The sequence below is a fragment of the Barbus barbus genome (assembly GCF_936440315.1).
Source record: "Barbus barbus genome assembly, chromosome: 42".
In the NCBI taxonomy this organism is placed as follows: Eukaryota; Metazoa; Chordata; class Actinopteri; order Cypriniformes; family Cyprinidae; genus Barbus; species Barbus barbus.
The window spans coordinates 11,561,901-11,584,093 of NC_136720.1; the positions used below are offsets into that span (position 1 = coordinate 11,561,901).

Consider the following 22,193-nt stretch of genomic DNA (forward strand, 5'->3'; position numbering starts at 1 on the left):
GTGCAGCTTTCAGTGTGAAACATATTTGACATGTAGAATGTCACCTCTCAGTAACATACTCTATTTTTTAATTGTAGACACTTAGCAGCCTCTTTTATTTTTCTCAAGCAATTCTAAAGGCCATCTGATAGTTCTTGCCTGTTGAGAAGATTTAAAGTGTGTTTTAAAGTCAGTCGGCAGAGCAACAGACATAGAAAGAGAAGGTTTTTTATCACACTAATCTCTCAGTAGGAGGTTAGTAAAACAGCTAAAGATTCTGCCCAAGGTGCAGGAGGACAGATTAAAGAGAAACTTGTTATTTAGGGGAGAGAGAACGAAAGAGAGCTGGAGCTTCCTGTAGCACCAGCTGCGTTTCAGAAGCGCTGGTTAATGAGATAAACATAGGTTCTTCAAATCCTCAAAGGACCTCAAGCTAATAGTCTCATCCCTGGGTGGTGTGAATGCAGATATGGGCTCTGTACACGCACCTGCTTGTGAAAATATAGAATCGGTGATGAAAGACATGTTGCATTTTAGAATGGAGTCTGTGGCTCGAGCTGAATTAAGCTCTCTTTACAAACTATAAAAAAGTGTAAAGGTAGAAATTGGATAAAGCATAAATCTAAAAGTAATTTATGCCAGAATGACAAACAAACTTGGTCATTTAGACCAGTGACGCTTTAGCTTTTTTTTAAATTCTCATTGTCGCCATATATTTGAACACCACACTGCAGCCATTTCTTATTCTAGAAAAAAATTAGTGCAAGTACATAAACACAGGAGATCTCAGGCATTTTTTTGTACCATTAAATGTGCCATTAAAGGACTAGTTCACCCAAAAATGGAAATGAAATTAAAAGATTCAATTTCAGGCCATTAAAGATTTAGATGAGTTTGTTTCTTCATCAGAAAAGATTTTAGCATTTCAACACTTGTTCAACAATGGATCCTCTCTAGTGAATGGGGGCCGTCAGAATGAGTTCAAACAGCTGATAAAAACATCACAATAATCCACACTCCAGTCCAATCAATCATCTAACATCTTGGGATATGAAAAGCTGTGTATAGATAAGAAACAACCCCATCATAATCTATAAAATAATGCTTCATCTAGTCGAAAAAGTCCATCCCTTGTTGTCCTCTCACATCAAAATCCACAGACGTATTTTAGACGTTTGATCAGTGTATATTTCTCTCCTGATTTTCACTGGAGAATGCTATATTATTAATAGAGGACTCATATTTTAGCCAGACGCCATAGTTTGAAGTAAAAATGCCTTAAAAGGGATAGTTCATCCAAAAATTTTGTAATCATTTTTTCACCCTCATGTCGTTCCAAACCTGTATGAGTTTGTGAAACTTAAAAGAAGATATTTAGAAAAATGCTGGTAATCAAACAGTTGATGGTCCCCATTGACTTCCATAGTATTTATTTCCCTACTACGGAAGTCAGTGGGGACAGACAACTGCTTTTTTCTCCCAAATTCTTCAAAATATCTTCTTTTATGTTCAACATAAGAAAGAAACTTACACAGCTTTGGACATGAGGGTCAGTAAATGATGACAAAATGTTCAATTTTGGGTGAACTATTCCTTTAATCATGAATTTGTTTATAACAAACACACTTCACTGGAGTGTGGATAATTGTGGTTTATTGTGCTACTTTTATCTTTTTTATCACTGTGGAGGATTCATTGGTGAACAAGTGATGTAATGCTGAATTTCTCCAAATCTGTTCCAAAAGAAAAAAAAACTAATTCATCTACAGTATATCTTGGATGAGGTTGAGTAAATTTTCAGAAAATGTTTATTTTGGGGTGAACTACTACTTTGTGTTCACATTTACCTTTGTATGGCGAAATGGAGTCATCTCAATAAGAATCCACAAGTTAAGGAATTTTGTTTTAGGGCTGATGAAAAAGTTCCCCATGCCAGATTTAAGTTTCCTGCACATGAAATTCACTGCTTATACAAGTATAAAGCTGCTTGATTTAGAAGTTACCTCTGAGCAAGCGGTGCTTCATACATCGCTACAGTGGACCTTCTTTGCAAACAAAACTTCACCAAAGTTTTGCTAATATGACCTTTAAACCAGATTCTTTCAGGTAGATCATTCAGGTAGCTAGACCGTATAACTGTTTCTTTTCCAAGATAGATGTTGACCTAAAAGAAAAAAACTGACCATAGGAAAAGTAACTTCACCCTATTGCCCACTATAGCACTGTGGCCACATTGAGAATGCAACATGTTCTTGTTTTGCACATTATGGCATTCTAACGAATTTCACTTCAATGTGTTAAATCAAGCTTTGTTTTAGGCTTTTATCTTAGAGCAAGGTAAAATATTGAACCATTTCCTTACAAATGGGTGCTGTTTTGCTTTTTAATTACATAAATGCCACTGAATCACCAGTTTATCTGCAATCTATTACATATTCTACAAATAAACCTGGCTGACTTGAATTTGTAATGCCTACTATTGCAGAAATGTAGAAGAACTGAAACAGATTTTTTGTTCTCTTTTTTTAATAGGTCTATCAATATATGCATGAAACAATAACAGTGAATGGCTGTCCAGAGTATCAAGCACGTGCCACAGCAAAGGTAGGTCTGACTTCATTCATTTTAAAAAATCACCTACCCTAATGCCTCTATATTACACATATAATTATATATATATAAGCTAGACTAATAATAAAAACCCTTTTCTGTCATCTAATGAGCAATAAGATGAAACCGTATTCGGTTACTATCGTAACCTCGGTTTCCTGAGATATGGGAACGAGTACTGTATCTGTAAGATGCTTATATGGGAAAAACTATTTTTTCCTCTTCAACTGAAGCCTTTTCAATCACGCAGTGAAACTGCACATCCATTGGTTCGTGCAATGCTATAAAATCGAACCAATGGCTCAGCGGAGGCACTGAGCGAGCCTATGGCTTGCCTATGTGGCCCATCCAGTACTGGCTGAAGCAGAGGGTTCCATCTGCGGCTTGGCGTCACGGTCGCCATCGATCACGGTGGACCGGGCCTGTGTATCAGCCCTGACCTGTTGGAAGGACCCCCTCTGGCTGAATCTGAGATGCGGCGGCGAAGCTTATGTAGCCAGAGGCCCCACCCATTCTGGCAGGCTATAGCGGGCTGCATAGCCATAGGCTCGCTCAGCACATTTTATAGCACTACACGAACCAATGGACGTGCAGTTTCACTGCGTGATTGAAAAGGCTTCAGTTGAAGAGGAAAAAATAGCTTTTCCCATACAAGCATCTTAAAGACGCAGTACGAGTGGAATATCGAAAGGGAACTATTACATAAGAACATTTTCAAATGTGTTTCTCCGCAAACTGCCTTGATTTGATAAACACAGTAAGCAATTAGCCAGACCTGCATGCAAACACTTGCCAGTTGCTCTTCAGACACTGTTACTGAAACAGCATTCATTTAGATTCATACTGTGTGAAGAGTGCACTCTTGTGAGAAAGAGAGGAGACATAAAAATGAGAGGGGGAGGGGGGAATAGAATTGCTGAGTACTGGATGAGCAGAAATGCCTTGCTGAATCTTTAGTGGGAGAATTTCAGCCACACTAGAAAACTAGTTTCTTTTGGGATGTGTCACAATCCCCAATCAAATGTGGTAATTTTCTATCAGTCTATCTATCAGTCACTGCAGCTTGCAGATATTTCAGTTTGACTTTAATTATATTTTGAGGAATAGACACTTTGCACACCTGAATGGTTGCAGGCAGGTGCGTTTGACAGATAATGAATAAAAGAATAGGCCAAAGCTTGCAAATAACTCTCTTAATTCAATGCTTTAAAACTTTCTCACATACAAGAGTTATATATATAATATATATATATAATTTTATAACTTATTTTATATTTAGTTATATATAAAATAAGATATAGTAATATAATATATATATATATATATATATATAGATATAATCACACATGTAAGTTATTTTTATATACACTACCGTAAGATAAAAAAAAAATGTTTTCAAAAGAAATCTCTTCTGTTCAGCCTAGTAAAAAATAAATATACTAAAGTGTATTTGAAATACATTTATTTCATGCTAAGTATACTACAAATACATTTACATATTTATGTACTTAATCAAAATACCCTGCAATTCTACTGTTAGTATACTAAACTGGTATACTTAAATTCTGCTAAATTGTAACAACTAATGTTGTGCTTAAGATACTTTATCTGGGTAGAAGTAGTGCTGAAGTCCAACTAAAGAAGTATATTTGGGCCCAATCCCATTTCTACCCCTTAGCCCTTTCCCCTCTGTTTTGTGCGTTCACGTGAAGGGGTAGGGGTGTCTCGATTCTCTTTTGGTTGGAGGGGTAGGGGTAAGGGAAAGGGCCAGATAACCCTTCAAACAAAGATTTTTCGGGACCACACTTCAAACGAAGGGGTATGACAATTATGGACATTAACCGGCTACAGCGCCAACATGGCTGTCCAAGAGAACAAAAAGACATAAATTTAAGCATTTTTGGCATTAATAATGATTTTAATAAAAAGTAATAATTTGTTTTATGTTACATTCAATCGTTTGTACATATTTGTGGTCATGTTATTCAAAGAGCTGTTTGCAAAAAATTGCTAAAGTTTGCTAACGTCATATCATTACTGACTGCATGATAGTGCCACAACATGTTTTCATGTCTGATCGGGGGCGATAACCACCATAGACACTGAGGGGGCTACTCCCCCAATTAGAAATCACTAAACCTTTTTCTCAAATATGGCCAAATTGAGAGAGAGAGAGAGAGAGAGAGAGAGAGAGAGAGAGAGAGATGAAAGTTGGAAAATATAATGTAGCGATTCAGTATGTAAACTGTTATTAATAAAAGTCGTGGGGCAGCGTTGATAAGTTTATTTGCTCCTGGATGTGTGAGCTGCGCGATATATGTGTGTGTATATGTATGTATGTGTGTGTATGTAAATATAGAACGGTAAGGCTCTAATGCACACCAGCACACCAGTATAGGTGTATGTATTGTAGGAGCTAGATGACGTATGATGACGTGTAACGGTATAGTAGTGGTGTCCCAATTCTTATTTTCAACGCTACTCCTTGACACTCTCTTTCAAGGGACAAGGGGAAGGGGTAGGCATAGGGGTAGGGGTAGGTGAAGGAGTATAAAATAGAATTGGGATTGGGCCTTGATTGTGGAACTATTGCTAGTACGCTTCAGGTTCACTTGAAATATCTTGCATTTAAAGACCAATATTACTCATCATACAAGCCTCATCAATAGTGTCATTAAAACACATTTTAGGCTTAATATTAAGAAATGTGCATTATGCACAGTTAGTACTTTAATTAAAGTTTAATTATAACTTTTATACGATATGTCAGTGAATATGTTAATACATTTGAACTATATTTAGTAAGAAATAAATTAATTTGAACTATATTGCTTTTTTACTTGGACACAAAGGCTGTCAAAGTATCAAAAAAACAATTTCACTTTTAAAACGTGTTTTGAGACTCCTGTTCTGTTTCATTCTTGCTCCGTTGTTTGAATAAAATATTAAAATAATCTTGACCCTGATTGGACAATCCTGAAACTAGCCTAATTATAGAGGGCTCTTAAAGACTGATTAGTCGACTAGTCATTCAAGCAACCCACCTACTGCTTGATTATGAAACTATGTACTTAGTCACATCCCTACATCACAAACAGGGACATGCACCAATCGGCCAAATGTGAGAGCCCTGTCAGTTAAAGGCCACACTGCCGTCCTGAGAGTTCCACCCACCATCTCTCTCCGCGTGGGTGCACAGACCAGCAGACTCGTGCACAGTTACACTGTTAGACACAAAGAACAAAGAAAGACAGAAAGCACGCTTGAATGCTATACAAAGGATGCTGAGCGGTCCCTTGCAATACCTTTTTTAAATAGCTCAATCGGCCGCACGTGTGGGTGGTGTTGTAATTGTGTTTTGATCCCAATTAGGCTTGAGTTTATTGTAATAGTCTATTAATTATGCAAATCCAAGTGAAGACTTTCCTAGTTATTGATGGTGTCCTTTGCATTTCAATATCTGGAATGTTAAAATGTCTCCTGACATACGCTAATAATTGTGTTTTAAGTGGTCATATTATAAGAAATCAAAGGTAACACTTTAGTATAGGGGAACAATTCTCACTATTAACTAGTTGCTTATTAGCATGCATATTATTAACATAATGGCTGTTTATTAGTATTTATAAAGCACATATTCTGCATGACTATATTCTACATCCCTAATCCTACCCAATACCTAAACTTAAAAACTACCTTACAAACTAAGCAGCAAATTAGGAGTTTATTGAGGCAAAAGTCATAGTTAATAGTTTGTTAAAGTGAGAACTGGACCTTAAAATAAAGTGTGACCAAATAAAATGTTCAAAACCTAGACCAAAAAGACCATTGTTGAACATGGTCATTGAACCATTTTTACACATCAAGCATGCCTATTCAGTGATCAGTAACTTTGCCCACCCAGTCACAGCAAAGTGCTAAGGAGGAAGCAGGATAGATACTATTCATTAAAGCCAGGAGAAGATGTTTTTATTCCAGTTGGTATATAAGTAAGAATAATGTGCCCTTCAAGTGCAGTTGGAAATATCATAATTTCGAATTACACACATGAATGACCAAAGAAAGTCGTACAAGTGGGAAACTCAGCATTCTAGATGACACATGAGTTGCCTAGTTGTGATGTTGAAAGGGGTGTGTGGAAACACTGATCTAAAATACACATAGTATCATATATCTATAATATATTTATTAGTGTTGTCAAAAGTATCGACTGCGATACCATTCGGTACTGAAATTTTTAAAATGTCCATTTCCCGCAAACATTTGAGCGCTGTTGAGCAGATTGTTAAACAGCGCTGATTGGTCATTGTGTTCATGTGCTCAACAGATACGTCTGTGATTGGCTTCAATGATCATCGCTTCACACTTTTCACCAAGCGTGACCAATCAGTGCTGTTTAAGAATCAGCTCAACAGTGCTCAGATCTTTACGGGAAATAGACATTTTTAGAATTTCAGTACCGAATGGTATCGTGGACGATACTTTTGACAACACTACTATATATAGGGGTCAGTGAGTGGAAAGCAGATCTGTAGTAAATTGTAATGAATAATTTAGCAAGTTATTTGAATTTTCCAGGTGCACTTGAGGGCACCATGAGAGTAAGATGTGTGGAGAAACATTGTGCTGTTCCTGGCTCTGCATAATGTGTCGAGTGATTGACTAAATCTTATTTTTAAAAAGTAGAAGTAATGATGTTATTGCATAATTTAACAATTTCATCATGAAATTGGCAGATGCTTAACAATGTCACACTTCGTTCCAGCCCACTTAAGGATCTACTCAAATTTTGAGCACATTTTACTAAAAAACATGTTGGAAATCTTACATTCATTCCTCTAGGACATTCTTTAAAGCTTGTGTTAGCGAACATCAGTAAGCAATGAGGGTGGAGCTTATCGAAGGGTCAACTATGAGTTTTTGAGCACAAAACATTCTTGACTAACATTATAAGTGGGCCTCAGGGGGAAAATCAAATGAAAAACAAATTTATGACCTTAATATTTAATTAGGCCCTCATCCTATCATCGCAGAAGGACAAATTTTAGAGGTGACTTATATTTTGGCATTAACGGTTTTATGATCTAAAATGACTTTCCTCTGTCTAATCTCTTGATTGGTTGGCAATTCATGCACAGCATACGCTTTCGGAAATTTTTATGATTTTTTTTATGAGTCTTTGTCATTGATTCAGTGTTATAATACATTTTTAATGATACTTGCTGCTTTTTAGACACTGGTGCAGTTATCGTCTGTGACATATAGGCTTTTGGCTTCAACATAATGAAAACAAAGCAATCATTTTAACTAACAGTTTGACTCATTCGAGTGGTGTTGTAATAATATGGAACTATACTATGGCAATGACAATTATACAGAAAACAGCAGTACTTAGTGTAATTAGTATGCTCAGCAAGCAGGTCTCGCTAGATGAGCAGAATTAGCATATCAATTAAAGTTCTAATGCAGGATGTAAATTACAAAAGTCTTAGAGTGCCTCATAGCACCTCGCTTGGTCACTTTGAAAAGTTACTGCAGGTTTCAGAAAGCATACTGGACTCAAATCACTAGCAAAAGGGCAATTAGCATGTGTGAGCAGCTTGCATCTGCATGCCGTTGGGACAGTTTTCAATCGACAGCACATAAATAGGATGAAGAACAGCTTTAAAAGCCCCAGTCATGCTTTGGGATCCCCTGCAGCAAGTGTCAATGAGCTCCAGTTGGCTATTCCGGCATGAATTGTTTCCATACGCCAAGTGCATTGCTGATGTAAATGTTAAAATCCAATATTCATTACCATTGAACATTCTTTGTGAAGACTGTGTAATTATTTAAGATGCAATTTGTAAGACATACAATGAGCTTGAATGGGCCATTGCTCAGAATAATGTGAGTACTACTGGATCATCTGATGTCCTACAATTCTTTCAGGTGGTATTAAATGGATAGTTCACCCAAATTACAATTGTGTCATTTTTACTTACCCTTGTGTCAACCCATATGTTGTTATTTTTCTGTGGAAAATAAGAGGAGAAATTCAGAAAAATGCTCATGCAGCTGAATTGACAGAGTCACATGAATATTCTTCAACTTCTTTCAATGGAAAAAAATAAATAAATCCAGACAGGTTTGAGATGACACAAGAGTGTGTAAACAATGGCGATTTTCATTTTTTCGGTGGACTTTCAGGAACATTCCAGTACCTCGCAGTAGAGCATGGCACTATCATCGCCACGGTCATGGGCTCTATTCACAGGGAATGCAGCATACTGATGAAATGTATAAGTTGAACGCAATGTATGTTGCTTTAGACAAAATGTAAATGTTAAACTATTCATTTAATAAGCATGTCATTTTTTAAATCTTTTAATCATCGGCAACCTCATGATTTACAATTCAACGAAGCAAATTAAAGAGTCCAGGCTTCAAAAATGTTTGCTATATATCTACTTCTTTTTTCCTCAGAGAGGATGTAGCTGTGAAGGTTGAGGAACTGGGAAGAGGGTGTCGTGCATGCAGAGCACTTTCAAACAGCATTTCTTTCAGTGTGACACCAAACACTCAGACAGGGAAGGTGCTGTTCTTTCAGTTTCAGGAATCAGAAAACTGCTTGGTTTGCCATTTGGGAATCTGGCACCTTGCAAAGTTTCAAAAAATCCTTGGCGTTTTTATTCCTCACTGTTTTGTGTGTGAATGCCTTAATAATGAGAGGAGCCCCACAGTGCTGCACGTGTAGCTATACAGTGTGGATCAGCGGGAAGTGCTTTTGTCTTCCTTCACATTCTCTGTCTCCTGGTGGTTGCGCTTGGCTAACATGCTCTGAAGTCTGAGGAATTCAGACGACAATGCAGGCAGCAGTGCAGGTTATCAGATGCAGTTTCTCTTTCTGCTGAATTTACAGCACAAACAGAACATGTTGACAAAATCTCACAGGCTGTGGAAAAAATTTGTGGGATGTACTACCTGACCAAAAAGTATGAGGACATCTGAACACCTTCCTTTTGCTAATACTGTATATCCGCTTTTGACTAGACCAAAGTCTAAGAGAGTCCATCTAAAGGTAAAGCCTCTATAAAGCCAAAGTGGAGCTGTTAATTTGTCTTTTAAGAATGTAGGATTGAAAGTGTATATTGAGGCTGACGGTTCTTGAATATCAATCCATCTTAATGTGTTTCAAGAGAAAGGGGTCTCATGCCATCAGCTAATAAAAATGACTTGACAAATATCTTGAATGCGAAGAAGATCCTTTGTTCTTAGTAATTTCAACTGTTATGTTTTTTTAAGTGCTCGAAACTGGTATCTAGAGAGCAGGTTTGTATATATTAGCCAATACATAAGGTGCAATGCACAATTGCTCACAAAACCATCCATGCTGAAATGTCCCTCAGTGTTATATTTTAAAGACAAAGTATGTGACTCCATTGGTTAAGCCAATGTTGCTGTGTTAGACTGGTTAAGATTTTCAGACAAAAGAAGCAATGAATTAATAGTACCACAGAGTTTGTTGATATATCACAACAGACTCACCTTCATGTTGTTCCTTTTAGGAACACAAATTAATATTTTTTAAATATTCTCATCATTTCTGTCTGGCCATTTAAAGTCTATCTGTCAACATTTTCAAGCTTCAAAAAATTAATAAAGACATTGTAAAATGAATCAAGCCATTTAATCCAGTGTCTACATTAATAAGATTCCATTTACCACATATCATATCATATCATATCATGTGATTGTATCTCTTCAGAAAATCTCAATTAAACTGTGCAATTTACCCCTTGTTGTTCACCCCCAAACTGTTTGTAGATACTTCAATCAAAAGGCAATCAGAAATTTCATCATCTCAAAATATTATTTTGTTAATCAGCCTTGACAATTTACTGGTCTATCAATATTTCTCAGTCGTGTTTTACATTCACTGATATTTTGAACTGTTTGGTTTCTACTAGGCCACAGTGGCGGCATTTGCAGCAAGTGAGGGTCATTCTCACCCGCGGGTGGTGGAACTGCCCAAGACAGATGAGGGGCTAGGCTTCAATGTGATGGGTGGAAAAGAACAGAACTCACCGATCTACATCTCCCGCATCATCCCAGGGGGCGTGGCTGAAAGGCATGGAGGTCTTAAGAGAGGCGACCAACTACTTTCCGTCAATGGAGTGGTGAGTTGCCAGGGATGTTTCTGTTATGCAGGACCTTGCATGTATGCGTGTAATTTAAGGATGCATTTCTATGAAAATCTACAAGACATAAAGCTCAAGCAATTAAACTTTACTAATTAAAATGTGGTTATTTGCAAACTAGTAATAGGATTCATAATTGGATGGAACCTAACAGGATGAAAATAAAGCAAAAGTCATGAGGGTGTTAACTCAAAATTAACTGAAGTTAGGTTATTTAAAAATAATATATATATATATATATATATATATATATATATATATAATTGTTCTTTAATGATTAAAGATGAAATGAGACAAACTAATCTAATACCACAAATCATTCCAAAATTTGCCAATGCATTGTTAGTACTCACTGATAATTGTGGTTATCAAACATAATCACTTCCTAGAGGATGGTATCAGTACTAGAATAGTTCACCCAAAAAAAAACTTCTTTCATCATTTACTCATTTTCAATTTGATCCAAACCTGCATGAATTTCTTTCTTCTGTTGAACATAAACTGTAATTAAACAGTTGATAAGTCAATAGGGCCATCAAATGTTCTTCAAAACATCTTCTTTTGTGTTGTTCAGCTGAAGGAAGAAAGTTATACAGTGGAGAAGTAAATCATGACAGGACTTTAATTTTTGGTTGAACTATCCATTAAGTAACAGGTTTTTGTTAGTTAAAAGGGCATGGGGAAAACCTACATAAGCATTAATTTCTTAATAAGTTTCAAACTGTCCAAATTAGAAGCCAGGGAAATGGCAACATCCCCTTAAACTAAAATCATTTCTATTTTTACTTATCTAATATATTTAGACATACATAATGGGGACATAAAAAGTTACTGCATTGTAGGACTGACCTGTCAGCGCATAGCTCACTTATCACTAAAGGTACAAAGGAAGGATCTTCATCTGTATTTTTTTATATATTTTTTTATATTTTTTTGGGTGAGCTATCCCTTTAAGTGTTTGTGCAATAAAATGAAATTATAATGTTTAGGGGATGAATTTTTCAGCTTTGTAGAGCTCTCACATAAGATGCCTTCATGCTAGAGGGCCCACTGGCTTTTTAATCGATACAGATAATTTTGGGCTGTAGTGAGATTATTACATCAGAAGGATTTTTACATTGATCTCAATGAACAAACATTTCCAAGTCTACAAGGCTGATTGCATCAAGGCGTAATATGCTAATAAATCAATTTTGCAGCTCAGACCCATTAGAGGCTGAATTCTCTAATCTTTCATTTTACTTAGGCTAAGCTTGACATTTTAAAATAATAAATCTGGACAAACGAGACAGAAAACTTACAGCAGGACTGTATCTAAAACTGAAAAAGACATTTGTCAAAAGACTTTATCTTTTCATAATTCACTGTAAATGTTTTAAATGTGTCAGACTGGAGCCAGATGAAAATGAATCTTTGACTGAATCCGAATGAATCTTTCAGTAAAAAAGCTGTCTGCTCTTATAAAGTCACTGCTGCAGTGCAAGCCTTTTGCTTTTCTCTTCTCTGCCATCATTCAAGTTTGTTACAATTCTATTACATGAAGGAGTAATTTGAGTTTATAGAAACTAATGTCCACTGTTTTCTCACTAAAAGATGACAGAAGAGTTCAGAAAGGATCCATTTGATTTAATTTACGTCAAAGACTGTAATAGGAAAGTGTTTTGTGACAGCATTTGAGAAGCAATTTCTCATTAAACCAAACATGTTACGGTTCCTGAGCTAATAGGAAATTAATGGCTCTTTTGTGCCAAAATGTAATTGGATGTTCATCACCGTGGAGCATTTTCTAGTGCATTTTTGAGCTGACAAAGCTATGAGTTTGGATACAATAAAGTTGCAGCAGTTATTAACAAACTATTGAACTTAGAGATACGCGTTTGGTCCTTTGAATTAGATGTCATGAACAACCACAGATTGCACTGAAAAACCAACTACTGAATTATTTTTCTCAGAGCGTCGAGGGTGAACATCACGAAAAAGCAGTGGAGCTACTGAAAGCAGCCAAGGACAGTGTCAAACTGGTGGTGCGTTACACCCCTAAAGTCCTGGAGGAGATGGAGGCGAGGTTCGAGAAGCTCCGCACCGCCCGCAGACGCCAGCAGCAGCAGCTCCTCATGCAGCAACAGCAGCAGCAAAACCTGGCCACCCAGCAGAACCACATGTCGTAGGTGAGGCTTTTCATTGCTTTAAGGGTAACAGGACCTCAAGCAGGGCAGCTCACGGAGAGGTTAGCTGCCCCGTCACCTCTTGGGGCCTGTGGGAGGTACAGTACTACATGCTGCCTGTCACCAGTGGAACTTTGTTCTGAAAACAGACCACTATTGTGTCAGAAATGTCAACTGTAATGTCATAATGTCAAATAATGAATCAATTGAAGCAGCTATGCTGATGACATCACAGATTGAGCTCAATAAGTGCGATTCGCTTATAAATCAGGCAGTTGTCTAGACATTGAAGGATCACACTTAAGGGACTTTAAAGGCAAAACTAAGAACTATTTAGATGGGAAATCGATCATTATTTAATTACAGGCTTATTTAGTCTGCAAATCTCACAGATGGAAAATTTGTTTTGCTAATGCTTTACATTAAAGGGTTAGTTTACCCCCCAAAAAATTCTGGCATCATTTATTCACTTTTATGTTGTTCTAAATATGTATGACATTCTTTCTGCTATGGAACACAAAAGAAGATATTTTAAAAACGTGTATACATTCAAATAAATGTCACTGGAGTCCAATGTGGTTTGGATCGCAGCGATCCTCAAAATATAGCCTATTCTTTTGTGTTCCACATACAAAAGCATCAGGTTTGTAACAACATTAGGGTGAATAAATGAAGACAGAATTTTTATTAAACTACCCCTTCATATAAGAATACAATTCAGCCAACAATGAAAATTCTAAATTTGCTCACCCTCGTGTTACTGAAACCTGTATGGAACACTAAAGGAGAGGTTTTGCAGAATGCCAATGCTGCTATTTTCCATTCAACAAAAGAAAATAGGGAGTTAAAATAACCAAAACAGGAAGCAATAGTATTTAACATCAAATCTCGGACAAAGTGTCCTCCTGACACACCATTTCTGAAAGTACATCGAAATTGTGAATGAGGTCTGAGAGCTATGACGGACAAGGCTGCTTTCAAAAACTGAAAATAACTTCAATTTCAGTCTAGCCATCACAAGCTGTCGTATGGCTTTAGAAGACTTGAAATAAAACACATCATATAAACTACTTTTATGATTCATGTTTTTTTTTTTTTGGCTTTTTGAAATGCGTTCACTTTCATTGGGAAAGTGTAGCATGAGCATTCTAAACATCTCCTTTTGTGTTAAACAGAAGAAAGAAAGACATATAGGCTAGGTTTGGAACAACATGAAGGGCAGTAAATAATAACTGAATTTTTATTTTTGTGTGAGCTATCCGTTTAATGCTTTATAGTGCATTACCAATGCCGCATACTCATTACAATCAGTTCTCATAAACAACAATGGCAATCATGATTATACGTTGTAAATGAAACAGCTTGGGTTCAAGGTCACACTTTATTTTAAGGTCCAATTCTTAGCTATTAACAAACCATTAACTACGCCTTTTGTTCAATAAACTACTAATTTGCTGCTTATTAATAGTTAGAAGGGTAGTAGTTAAGTTTATGTATTAGGTAGGAATAGTGATGTAGAATATGCTCATGCAGCATATGTGCCTTATAAGTATTAATAAACAGCCAATATGTTATTAATAGGCATGCTAGTAATCAACTTGTTAATATTGAGAATTGGTCCCTATACTAAATTGTTATCAAATTCATATATCCTAATTTCAATGCATTAAAATGCATTATGAAAAGGTAGGTCAGATTTTGTAAGGACTACATACCGTATAATGCACAATTGGACTATGTAAAAAGTCATTATGAATTCCCTTTTTTATTTATAACATATCTTTCATGAATTGTATGTATTATATATAACACATACATTACATATGTATTATTACATACAGGCTTCTTGTATTCTTGTACTGCCATTTTTTCATTTTGGTGCTAATTGATATGTCATTGTCACACCCCATAGAAGCTTCTGAAACAGTGCCTCCCCTTCTATATTAAAAATAGAAAGTATGTCATCCTTAATCACTTCAATTATCACTGTTCTGAAATAACAGCACTCTCATTTCCTCATGACTTCTTTTGTCTTTGCAAATGCAATACAATCTGAGAGAATTCTATTAGTCAGAGTCTTTTCCAGACCGACCAAAGCTCATCTCCTTGTATTAATGATACTCGGCCCATCTCTCACCTCATTGCCTCCTCACACCACACTTAGCTCTGAGCAGCAGTATAGTTGGCAGCGTTGTAACCTCGCAATAGAAACAAGCCAAGCCTAAAATGAAGCTATAAGCAGCGCCGACTCAAAAGTACATCCGTGTGGATACACCTCTAACAGAGGCGCTGGCCTCTGTACACTTATCACCAAAGGCCAAATGGAATTCCTTATGTATCTCTTGCTTGTGGCTAAATCCTTGGCTGTAAAATCATATGCGCTTGTGAGCTGCTGAGTATTTTTGGGACATTATGTCTGGGCAAGAGGATCATGGAGAGAGAGCTGAGCCCAGATCATCCCCGATCAAGACTGGCATGCCAACTATACAGCAAAGCCTCAGTGACCAGAGAGCACTCTGCCAAAACTAAACTAAACCACACCAAACACACACACATCTGAAAAACAAATAAGACTAGTTGTCCAATTGTAGATGGGGAAAGAGGGACGAAATTAATGAAATGTCTTCCAAACAAAACTCCCACGCACAGCTCACAGCTGAGCTTTTTTACAACTCTGGAAAAAAATTGACAATTTAATGCAAAATTGATAAATTAAGCACTTGTTTTTTTACTCTTCAATGAGTGAAATGCAGACAAGTATACTCTCAACTGTGGTTTCTGTTAATAAAAATGTCCAATGTCTAAAATAAACTTGACTAGACACCACTCTAAAAATATCCAGTTGGAACCATCCAAAATGTGATTTTTCCTAGCTTAAAAACGGCTGATATGTGAAAAGATCTCTGTGAAATAAATACAAAGCACATGGCAAAAATAATATGAAATGTGCCAATAAGTAGGTAATCTTTATATAACCTGACAGCAAATAAATATGGAACTTTATCAGCAGAAACGTACAATATATTCAAGCCTTTAAGGTTTGTCATAATGCATTCAGGAAACGCCTTGTCTGCGAAGGATACACCTTTAGTGCAAAGATTAAGCATCTCAACTTTGGACTTTCTTTGTGTTGCATTACTGGAGTCTCAAGTCCGAGTCCAAGACCAGATTTTTATGGTCTTGGTCTTGTCATTGACTCTATAGCATTTGGTCTTGACTCGTATATCTCTTGAATCAGATTCAACCTTCTGTACTCAGTTCTTGGCCTGGTCTTGACTCAAATTAGTTAGTCTTAAATACAACAGTGGTACTTGCCCTTGAAACATTGGGCCATAGTGGTCACACTGGACCAAAGGTTCAAGTCCAGCCTGCTACTTTACATGTTATAAAGGAAATAGCCCAAAATACCAACCAACATTTTGACTGCCCCTTTCAACTTGTCTCTCAGCTTTTGTCCTTCTTGTTTTTTACAGGCTGTTCCAAAAGAAGAAAAAGTAGAGGACACTGGGTGAAACTGGCATACTCTCACAGTCGTGATGTAAGGAGGTCCAAGAGATCTCAGAAGAGGACTCTTACTGTTCTCCAGTGAAGACTATCCTCTTTCAGTCAACTACCTACAACTCAAAAAGGTTGAAAACTCCATGATCTGTGTTCCAAACTGGTGCTTGGAAAAATGTACATGATGGCATAAATGAAGGCTAGCACTAAGTCCATGGTTTTACACTTACTTGTTCATATTTCAGTTGTCTGGAACCAATCGCAAGTTGTGACCCTCTTTAAAAGTCCCTCTTGTTGTTTTGTGATAATGTGTTTTCTCAACATGTATTTTTTAAGCATTCAATGATTTGTTTTTACTCTCATTATATTTATGTTGCCACAGCGCTGTACAGTAACTTTTCGAAGGGTTCTTTTGTTGCCGGTGTCTCTGTGAACAGAAAGCGCTTTTTATGTCAGTCATCCTTGATTGGATAACACTGAGGTATTTTATACCATACTGTAGCAAGGAATATTTTGTAAAGATAAAATAGATTTAGCAATAACACTTGTTTTGTCACATACTACTGTCAAATTCTGGTTAAAAAATCCATTTTAGGCATGGAAATAAATCTTATGAGGGTAAAGTTGCTACAGAACTGTATCTTATGCACCATGTGACATAAGTCAGACTAAACCATAAACATCATTTGCACAGAATGTTCTTATGAGATCACTGTATCACAGTGCCATTGACAGAGATTATCTTGTACATTTGGCATATTGTATCGGCAGACATTTAAAGGTAAAGTGTGTCATTTTTTCAAATACTTTCTCAGATTTCGCCTTAATATACAAATTAAAGTAAACACTGCATTGATGTATCAAAACACTGCACAGTTTGTTTGTGCATCCATCCAGTAGCATGAGTTTGAGACAGGACTATTGATAAACCAATATCAGAAATGTTTGGAAACGGTCCTCATTTTTGCCATTTGGTTTTGTGGCACAGTAATGACACACTACACCTTTAACAGGTCATGCATTCATGAGAGCTGTACAGTTTTAATGCGGTTTTATGGTTGTGATGTTACTACTGAAATTAGTTCCAAATATCATAAATATTCTATTTAAGTTCAGACATTTCTAGTTGAGATTTTGAAATAATTTACTATGAGGACAAATGGAATGTCAAACACATATATGATATCTACAAATGAAGGTAAATCATTGCATAGTATTTTGTTATTTTAAAGTTCTATTTTCAAGTTTATTATCTCAGAGGTTTGAAAGATTATTAATTGTGGTGTTATTTATTGTCATATTTCACAGAACCAACCACCTCATTCACTAGAAACATTGCAACATTGTCCTATTTTGACAATCAATTTAAAAAGCAAGCATTAAGCCATTGCATTTTGTTTTTATTTATAAAATTGCATTTTTATTTCACGGCTTCATTCCCTCAACACAAACTGTCAAAAGCTGGCAAACTGTCTATCCGTTGCAGTGCTGTAGTCGTACTGTTAGTTAAAGTCTTATAGAAGCAAAACTGTAAATCAGCAAGTAGTTGAAGACCACCAGTAATCAAAGGTAATATTGTAATTGTGTTATTGTAATTTGATTTGATGGTTTTCTGACGTAGGACTTTGGTAGATACTTAAATTAGTTCCTTTGTTGGTTGGTTTTTGAGTAATCTCAGACTGTGGGTAACATGTAAGCGTGTCAACCTAATAGACAAAATCACTCCAAGCTGGGAAGGTGATTTGTTCCTTGATTGTCAATCAATTAATTTCAATGGATTCTCTTCCCTTTTGTATGTTTACTTACAGACTTTCTTATTAATGACTTGCATTTTTGAGGCTGGACAAGCTGATATTATTATACAGCGAAAAAAATACCAAGTGATATGCAATTGTTATACATATTATATTTGTATAAATAAATATATGTGCGTGTGTGCAAAGCTTAGAATCTATGTTTCTGATATGAACTACCTCCATTCAGAACACCCAAGCAAATGCATAGGAACATTCTACTTAGAACACCTTAGGAACTGCATATTGCAATAATTCATCAACATAATTCAATAAACAAGAAGCTAATATCAAGTAACTTACATTTTAAACACATACCGTGTTAGCGGTAGCTCTGCCAGCCAAAATAGTTGCAAATTTAACCAAAGCAGACTGTTTCTTGGTATTAGTGGTGCGTCATTCCTGAATGAATCAATACATTTAAACAAAGTGAACAATTCAAAGACACAAAAAGCCACTAATCATCGCCTACTTGCACAGTGATGTAACCTGCTTTCTTTGTTCATTGTGCTTTGCGTCAAGTTTTCAGAAAATGTTATTAAAGTTTTGCATACATAAACTGATGCAAAAGTAAGTTTTTATATATATATATACATATATATATTAATTAACCCAGCAGCTCATCAGACCTTAGTGTGTTTTGTATTGATATTAGTGGTATAATTAGTTGTCGTATTATTTTCTCATGAGTATTATTGTTGGATTTTAAAAATATTAATTTACCATGTATAATCTGGCAAGTCAGCTAAAAAATGTACTACAGTATTGCTGATGTGTGCATAGAGGGTTAAGCCAGTAATATATTTTTCTACATTTCCACTGTAGCCTATATGTTTCCTGAAATAACATTTGACTAATGAAACTACATGGGAGACGTTTATAGAAAAGGGCAGCAGGATAAGTGCACATTACTAATGAGATCCAGTTGTTAAATGTGCTTTTTAATTTCTCAAAATCTGTACTAAAAGAGTAAACAAACATAATGCTCATAAATACTGGCGATGAAACATTCTCTGGCAGAAAATCCACACAGCTGAGCAAAATCCTGACAGCAATAGATTAAATCCATTGGAAAAACCTCTAGCTAGGACCTTTTTTAAATATTTTATGTATCACTGAGAAAAGCACCTACTGTTGTAAACTTGTAACCTGCAGAAATTGTCTGGAACTGGAACTTATCTTGGAATAGCTGTTTTGTGTACATATAATTAAATATATATTTAGCCCTATGCCACGGGGGCAGATTACTATTTTTTCTCTCTTCTAGAAAAAAATTTGATTGTTACCACAGAATGTATCTGTAAAATAAGTGCTAAATAAGTGATATATGCTAGGCTTACTCATCAACTCGAGAACAGGTGAATTACTGCTTCAGATAACCTGTTGATATCTGCTTATCACTACTTAACAGATGCCACACTAATATATTGATAAAAGGAAATCTTAATTTAAAAACTTTTCTTCCACACAAACTATAATTAATACAGTGTTTTGATTTCTAAAGCATGAGATATTGAAAGCTGACAGCACATAGGAGGTCTTTGGCTACCAGGGAGTCAGTTATAAAGCTTTGTATATGCATCTGAGAAAGTACTGCACTCTGGTGGCCAAAGGTTACTAGTGCATTGTTGTCAAAAAAAGGTCAAGGTGGGTTCAATGAACTATTTCTTTTTCCTAGGGAAACAGTGTAATGTTCAATATTTTTTTTTTTTGTCAAAATATTAAGATATGTGTCAATACAGTAAATGACTTTAACAATTAAATGCACACTAAAAGAAATAAAAAAGTGAAAAAGTCTCCTTTTATGGCCTACAGTGAAAAGCTTTGAACATGTGCAGTCAGAGCATACTATGCTATTCAATCCACGGAGGTTCAAACCTTTTAAAGGGTTAATAATAAATCCAATATATGAGTCATTTAATGGATTATAGTAGAGCTTTAGCCAAGGATATTTCCTGCATTGCATTTGGAGTTATAGCCAGGTGGGCGACAGGATTGCTTACTGAAATTGAATCTACTGTACTTAAAGTGTTTGAAAGACTCTCAGTGAAAGATTTTCTAATGCATTACTGAATCTCTTCACAAGAGCAAAATTGGCTCCACGTCTGAATAGGCACCTTTTAAAATGTGAAAGTAACTACTTAATGAGGGTTCTAGGAATTTTTTTTTTTACTTCAAGGTTAAATGTTTGATTTACTAACAAGAACATAAATAAAAGTAGAAGCGAGCAGGAATGACTGAAATGATCAAAAAATGTTATTGCTAATAGCGCAATGCGCATTACACTCATATTTCATATAAATGAGGATGAAGATAGATAGATGAAGGTAGATCTAATCTACTGTTGTATTTGACTAGTTATAATTAAATTAAATGTAATTTACTTTTCACAGATTTAAAAATCATCTCTCTGGAATTTATAGTTAAAGATGTATTTTCCCTATTTTACAGTTCATTTACATATAATCTCACGTCACTATTGAAGTCTGAGAATTTTGTAGTGTTTCATGATGGGTTTTTTCAACTGAATAGCAATAACGTACAGATAAAATGCAAAAATTCAAACTATAAATATTTTATTTGTTTTTAATTAATTGTTTAAGTGTAATGTATTTCAGTCTCTGAGTACTAATTGTTTAATTGCATCAAATTAGATAAAGTTTTACATCATACATGATGGGGCCATAAATATATATTGACATGACAAAAATATTGTAAAGTTTGCATAGATGAACCACTGAAACATCTTATCCCACTCAATATTGCGAGCTTTAAATGAAACTAAACTAATGCAACTAATGTGCAAATGTTCTCTTGCTCGCTTTTACACACGCACACACACACACACACACACACACACACACACACACACACACACACACACACACATGTTGGTTTTTGTGGTTTATGGGGACTCTCCATAGGCGTAATGGTTTTTATACTGAACAAACTGTGTGTGCTATTGCCCTACACCAACCCTACACCTAAACTTAGCCCTCACAGGAGACTTTGTGCATTTTTAGATTTTCCAAAAAACACCATTTAGTATGTTTTTTAAGCCTTTTGAATTACGGGGACATAGGCAGTGTCCTCATAAACCACCTTCATATTGTAATACCTCTGTCATACCCATGTCATTATACAAATTTGTGTCCTCATAAACCACATAAACATGCACACACACACACACACACACACACACAAGCAGCACCTTGGAGTGTCAGCATGTGGCCATTTGGTCATGACAATGGTATTAAGAAGGTGTGAATGATGTGTAACATTTGTTACATTAAGCAAACATGCACACAGAGCTCATTTCCTCTCTTTCTCTCTATTTTTCAACATCCAACTCATCACACTATCAACTGTCCTCCTCCGACCCCCATGATTTTCTAGCAGCTGACAAATGGCGTATGATTGGGACCAAGCTGCAGTCAATATTTACTAAGAGATGCATTTCAAAAAGCACCCGAGGATTTAATTCCTCATTTCAAGTCAAATAGTGACAAATGGTATCATTAAATACAACTTTTTGAAATTTATAATTGAAGAAAAAGTCATTTTATGTAAGAATGTTCATTAAATATGACACAAACAACATTACATGAATACAATAACAGTAATTTAAATTATGTACAATCTTATTTACAACACAGAGAATGGTAGGTTGTGGAAAACATTAAGTTGGCTAATATTACAAAACAGCATTTACTAAGTACCTCAATGATTATTATTGATAAATAAAACCAATTTCAATGTAGTTCCACTGTACAATCAGTCAACATGGTAAAAGGTTCCACTGTCTATACAATGACATATTTTTTTATGGATAGTATGGCTTTTTTAAAGCATGATCACATATTATAACCAAGCCTAGACAGAACTAAAGATTTGTTTTGCATTTTTAGCCATGATTTTGAGGGTAAATCTTTGTCATTGTGCTGTATGGAGGATTGTAATTACTACAT

At 35.8% G+C, this 22,193-nt stretch overlaps 1 protein-coding gene across 2 annotated transcripts in view; it reads left to right on the plus strand.

The window, feature by feature from the left end:
• The window catches only part of LOC306861236 (protein lin-7 homolog A-like), a gene marked incomplete at its 5' end in the record, with an annotated part of 44,295 nt that extends 25,514 nt beyond the window's left edge, over nucleotides 1–18,781 (plus strand). Inside the window, 4 exons of one of the 2 annotated variants that reach the window (XM_079403393.1) lie at nucleotides 2,512–2,583; nucleotides 10,539–10,748; nucleotides 12,722–12,937; nucleotides 16,408–18,781. In XM_079403393.1, the coding sequence (XP_079259519.1) occupies nucleotides 2,512–2,583; nucleotides 10,539–10,748; nucleotides 12,722–12,937 (498 nt within the window). In that variant the 3' untranslated portion in view covers nucleotides 16,408–18,781. The remainder of the gene's footprint in view (nucleotides 1–2,511; nucleotides 2,584–10,538; nucleotides 10,749–12,721; nucleotides 12,938–16,407) is intronic. The other variant, XM_079403392.1, reaches the window with a different exon arrangement.
• Between the last annotated feature and the right edge of the window lie 3,412 nt (nucleotides 18,782–22,193).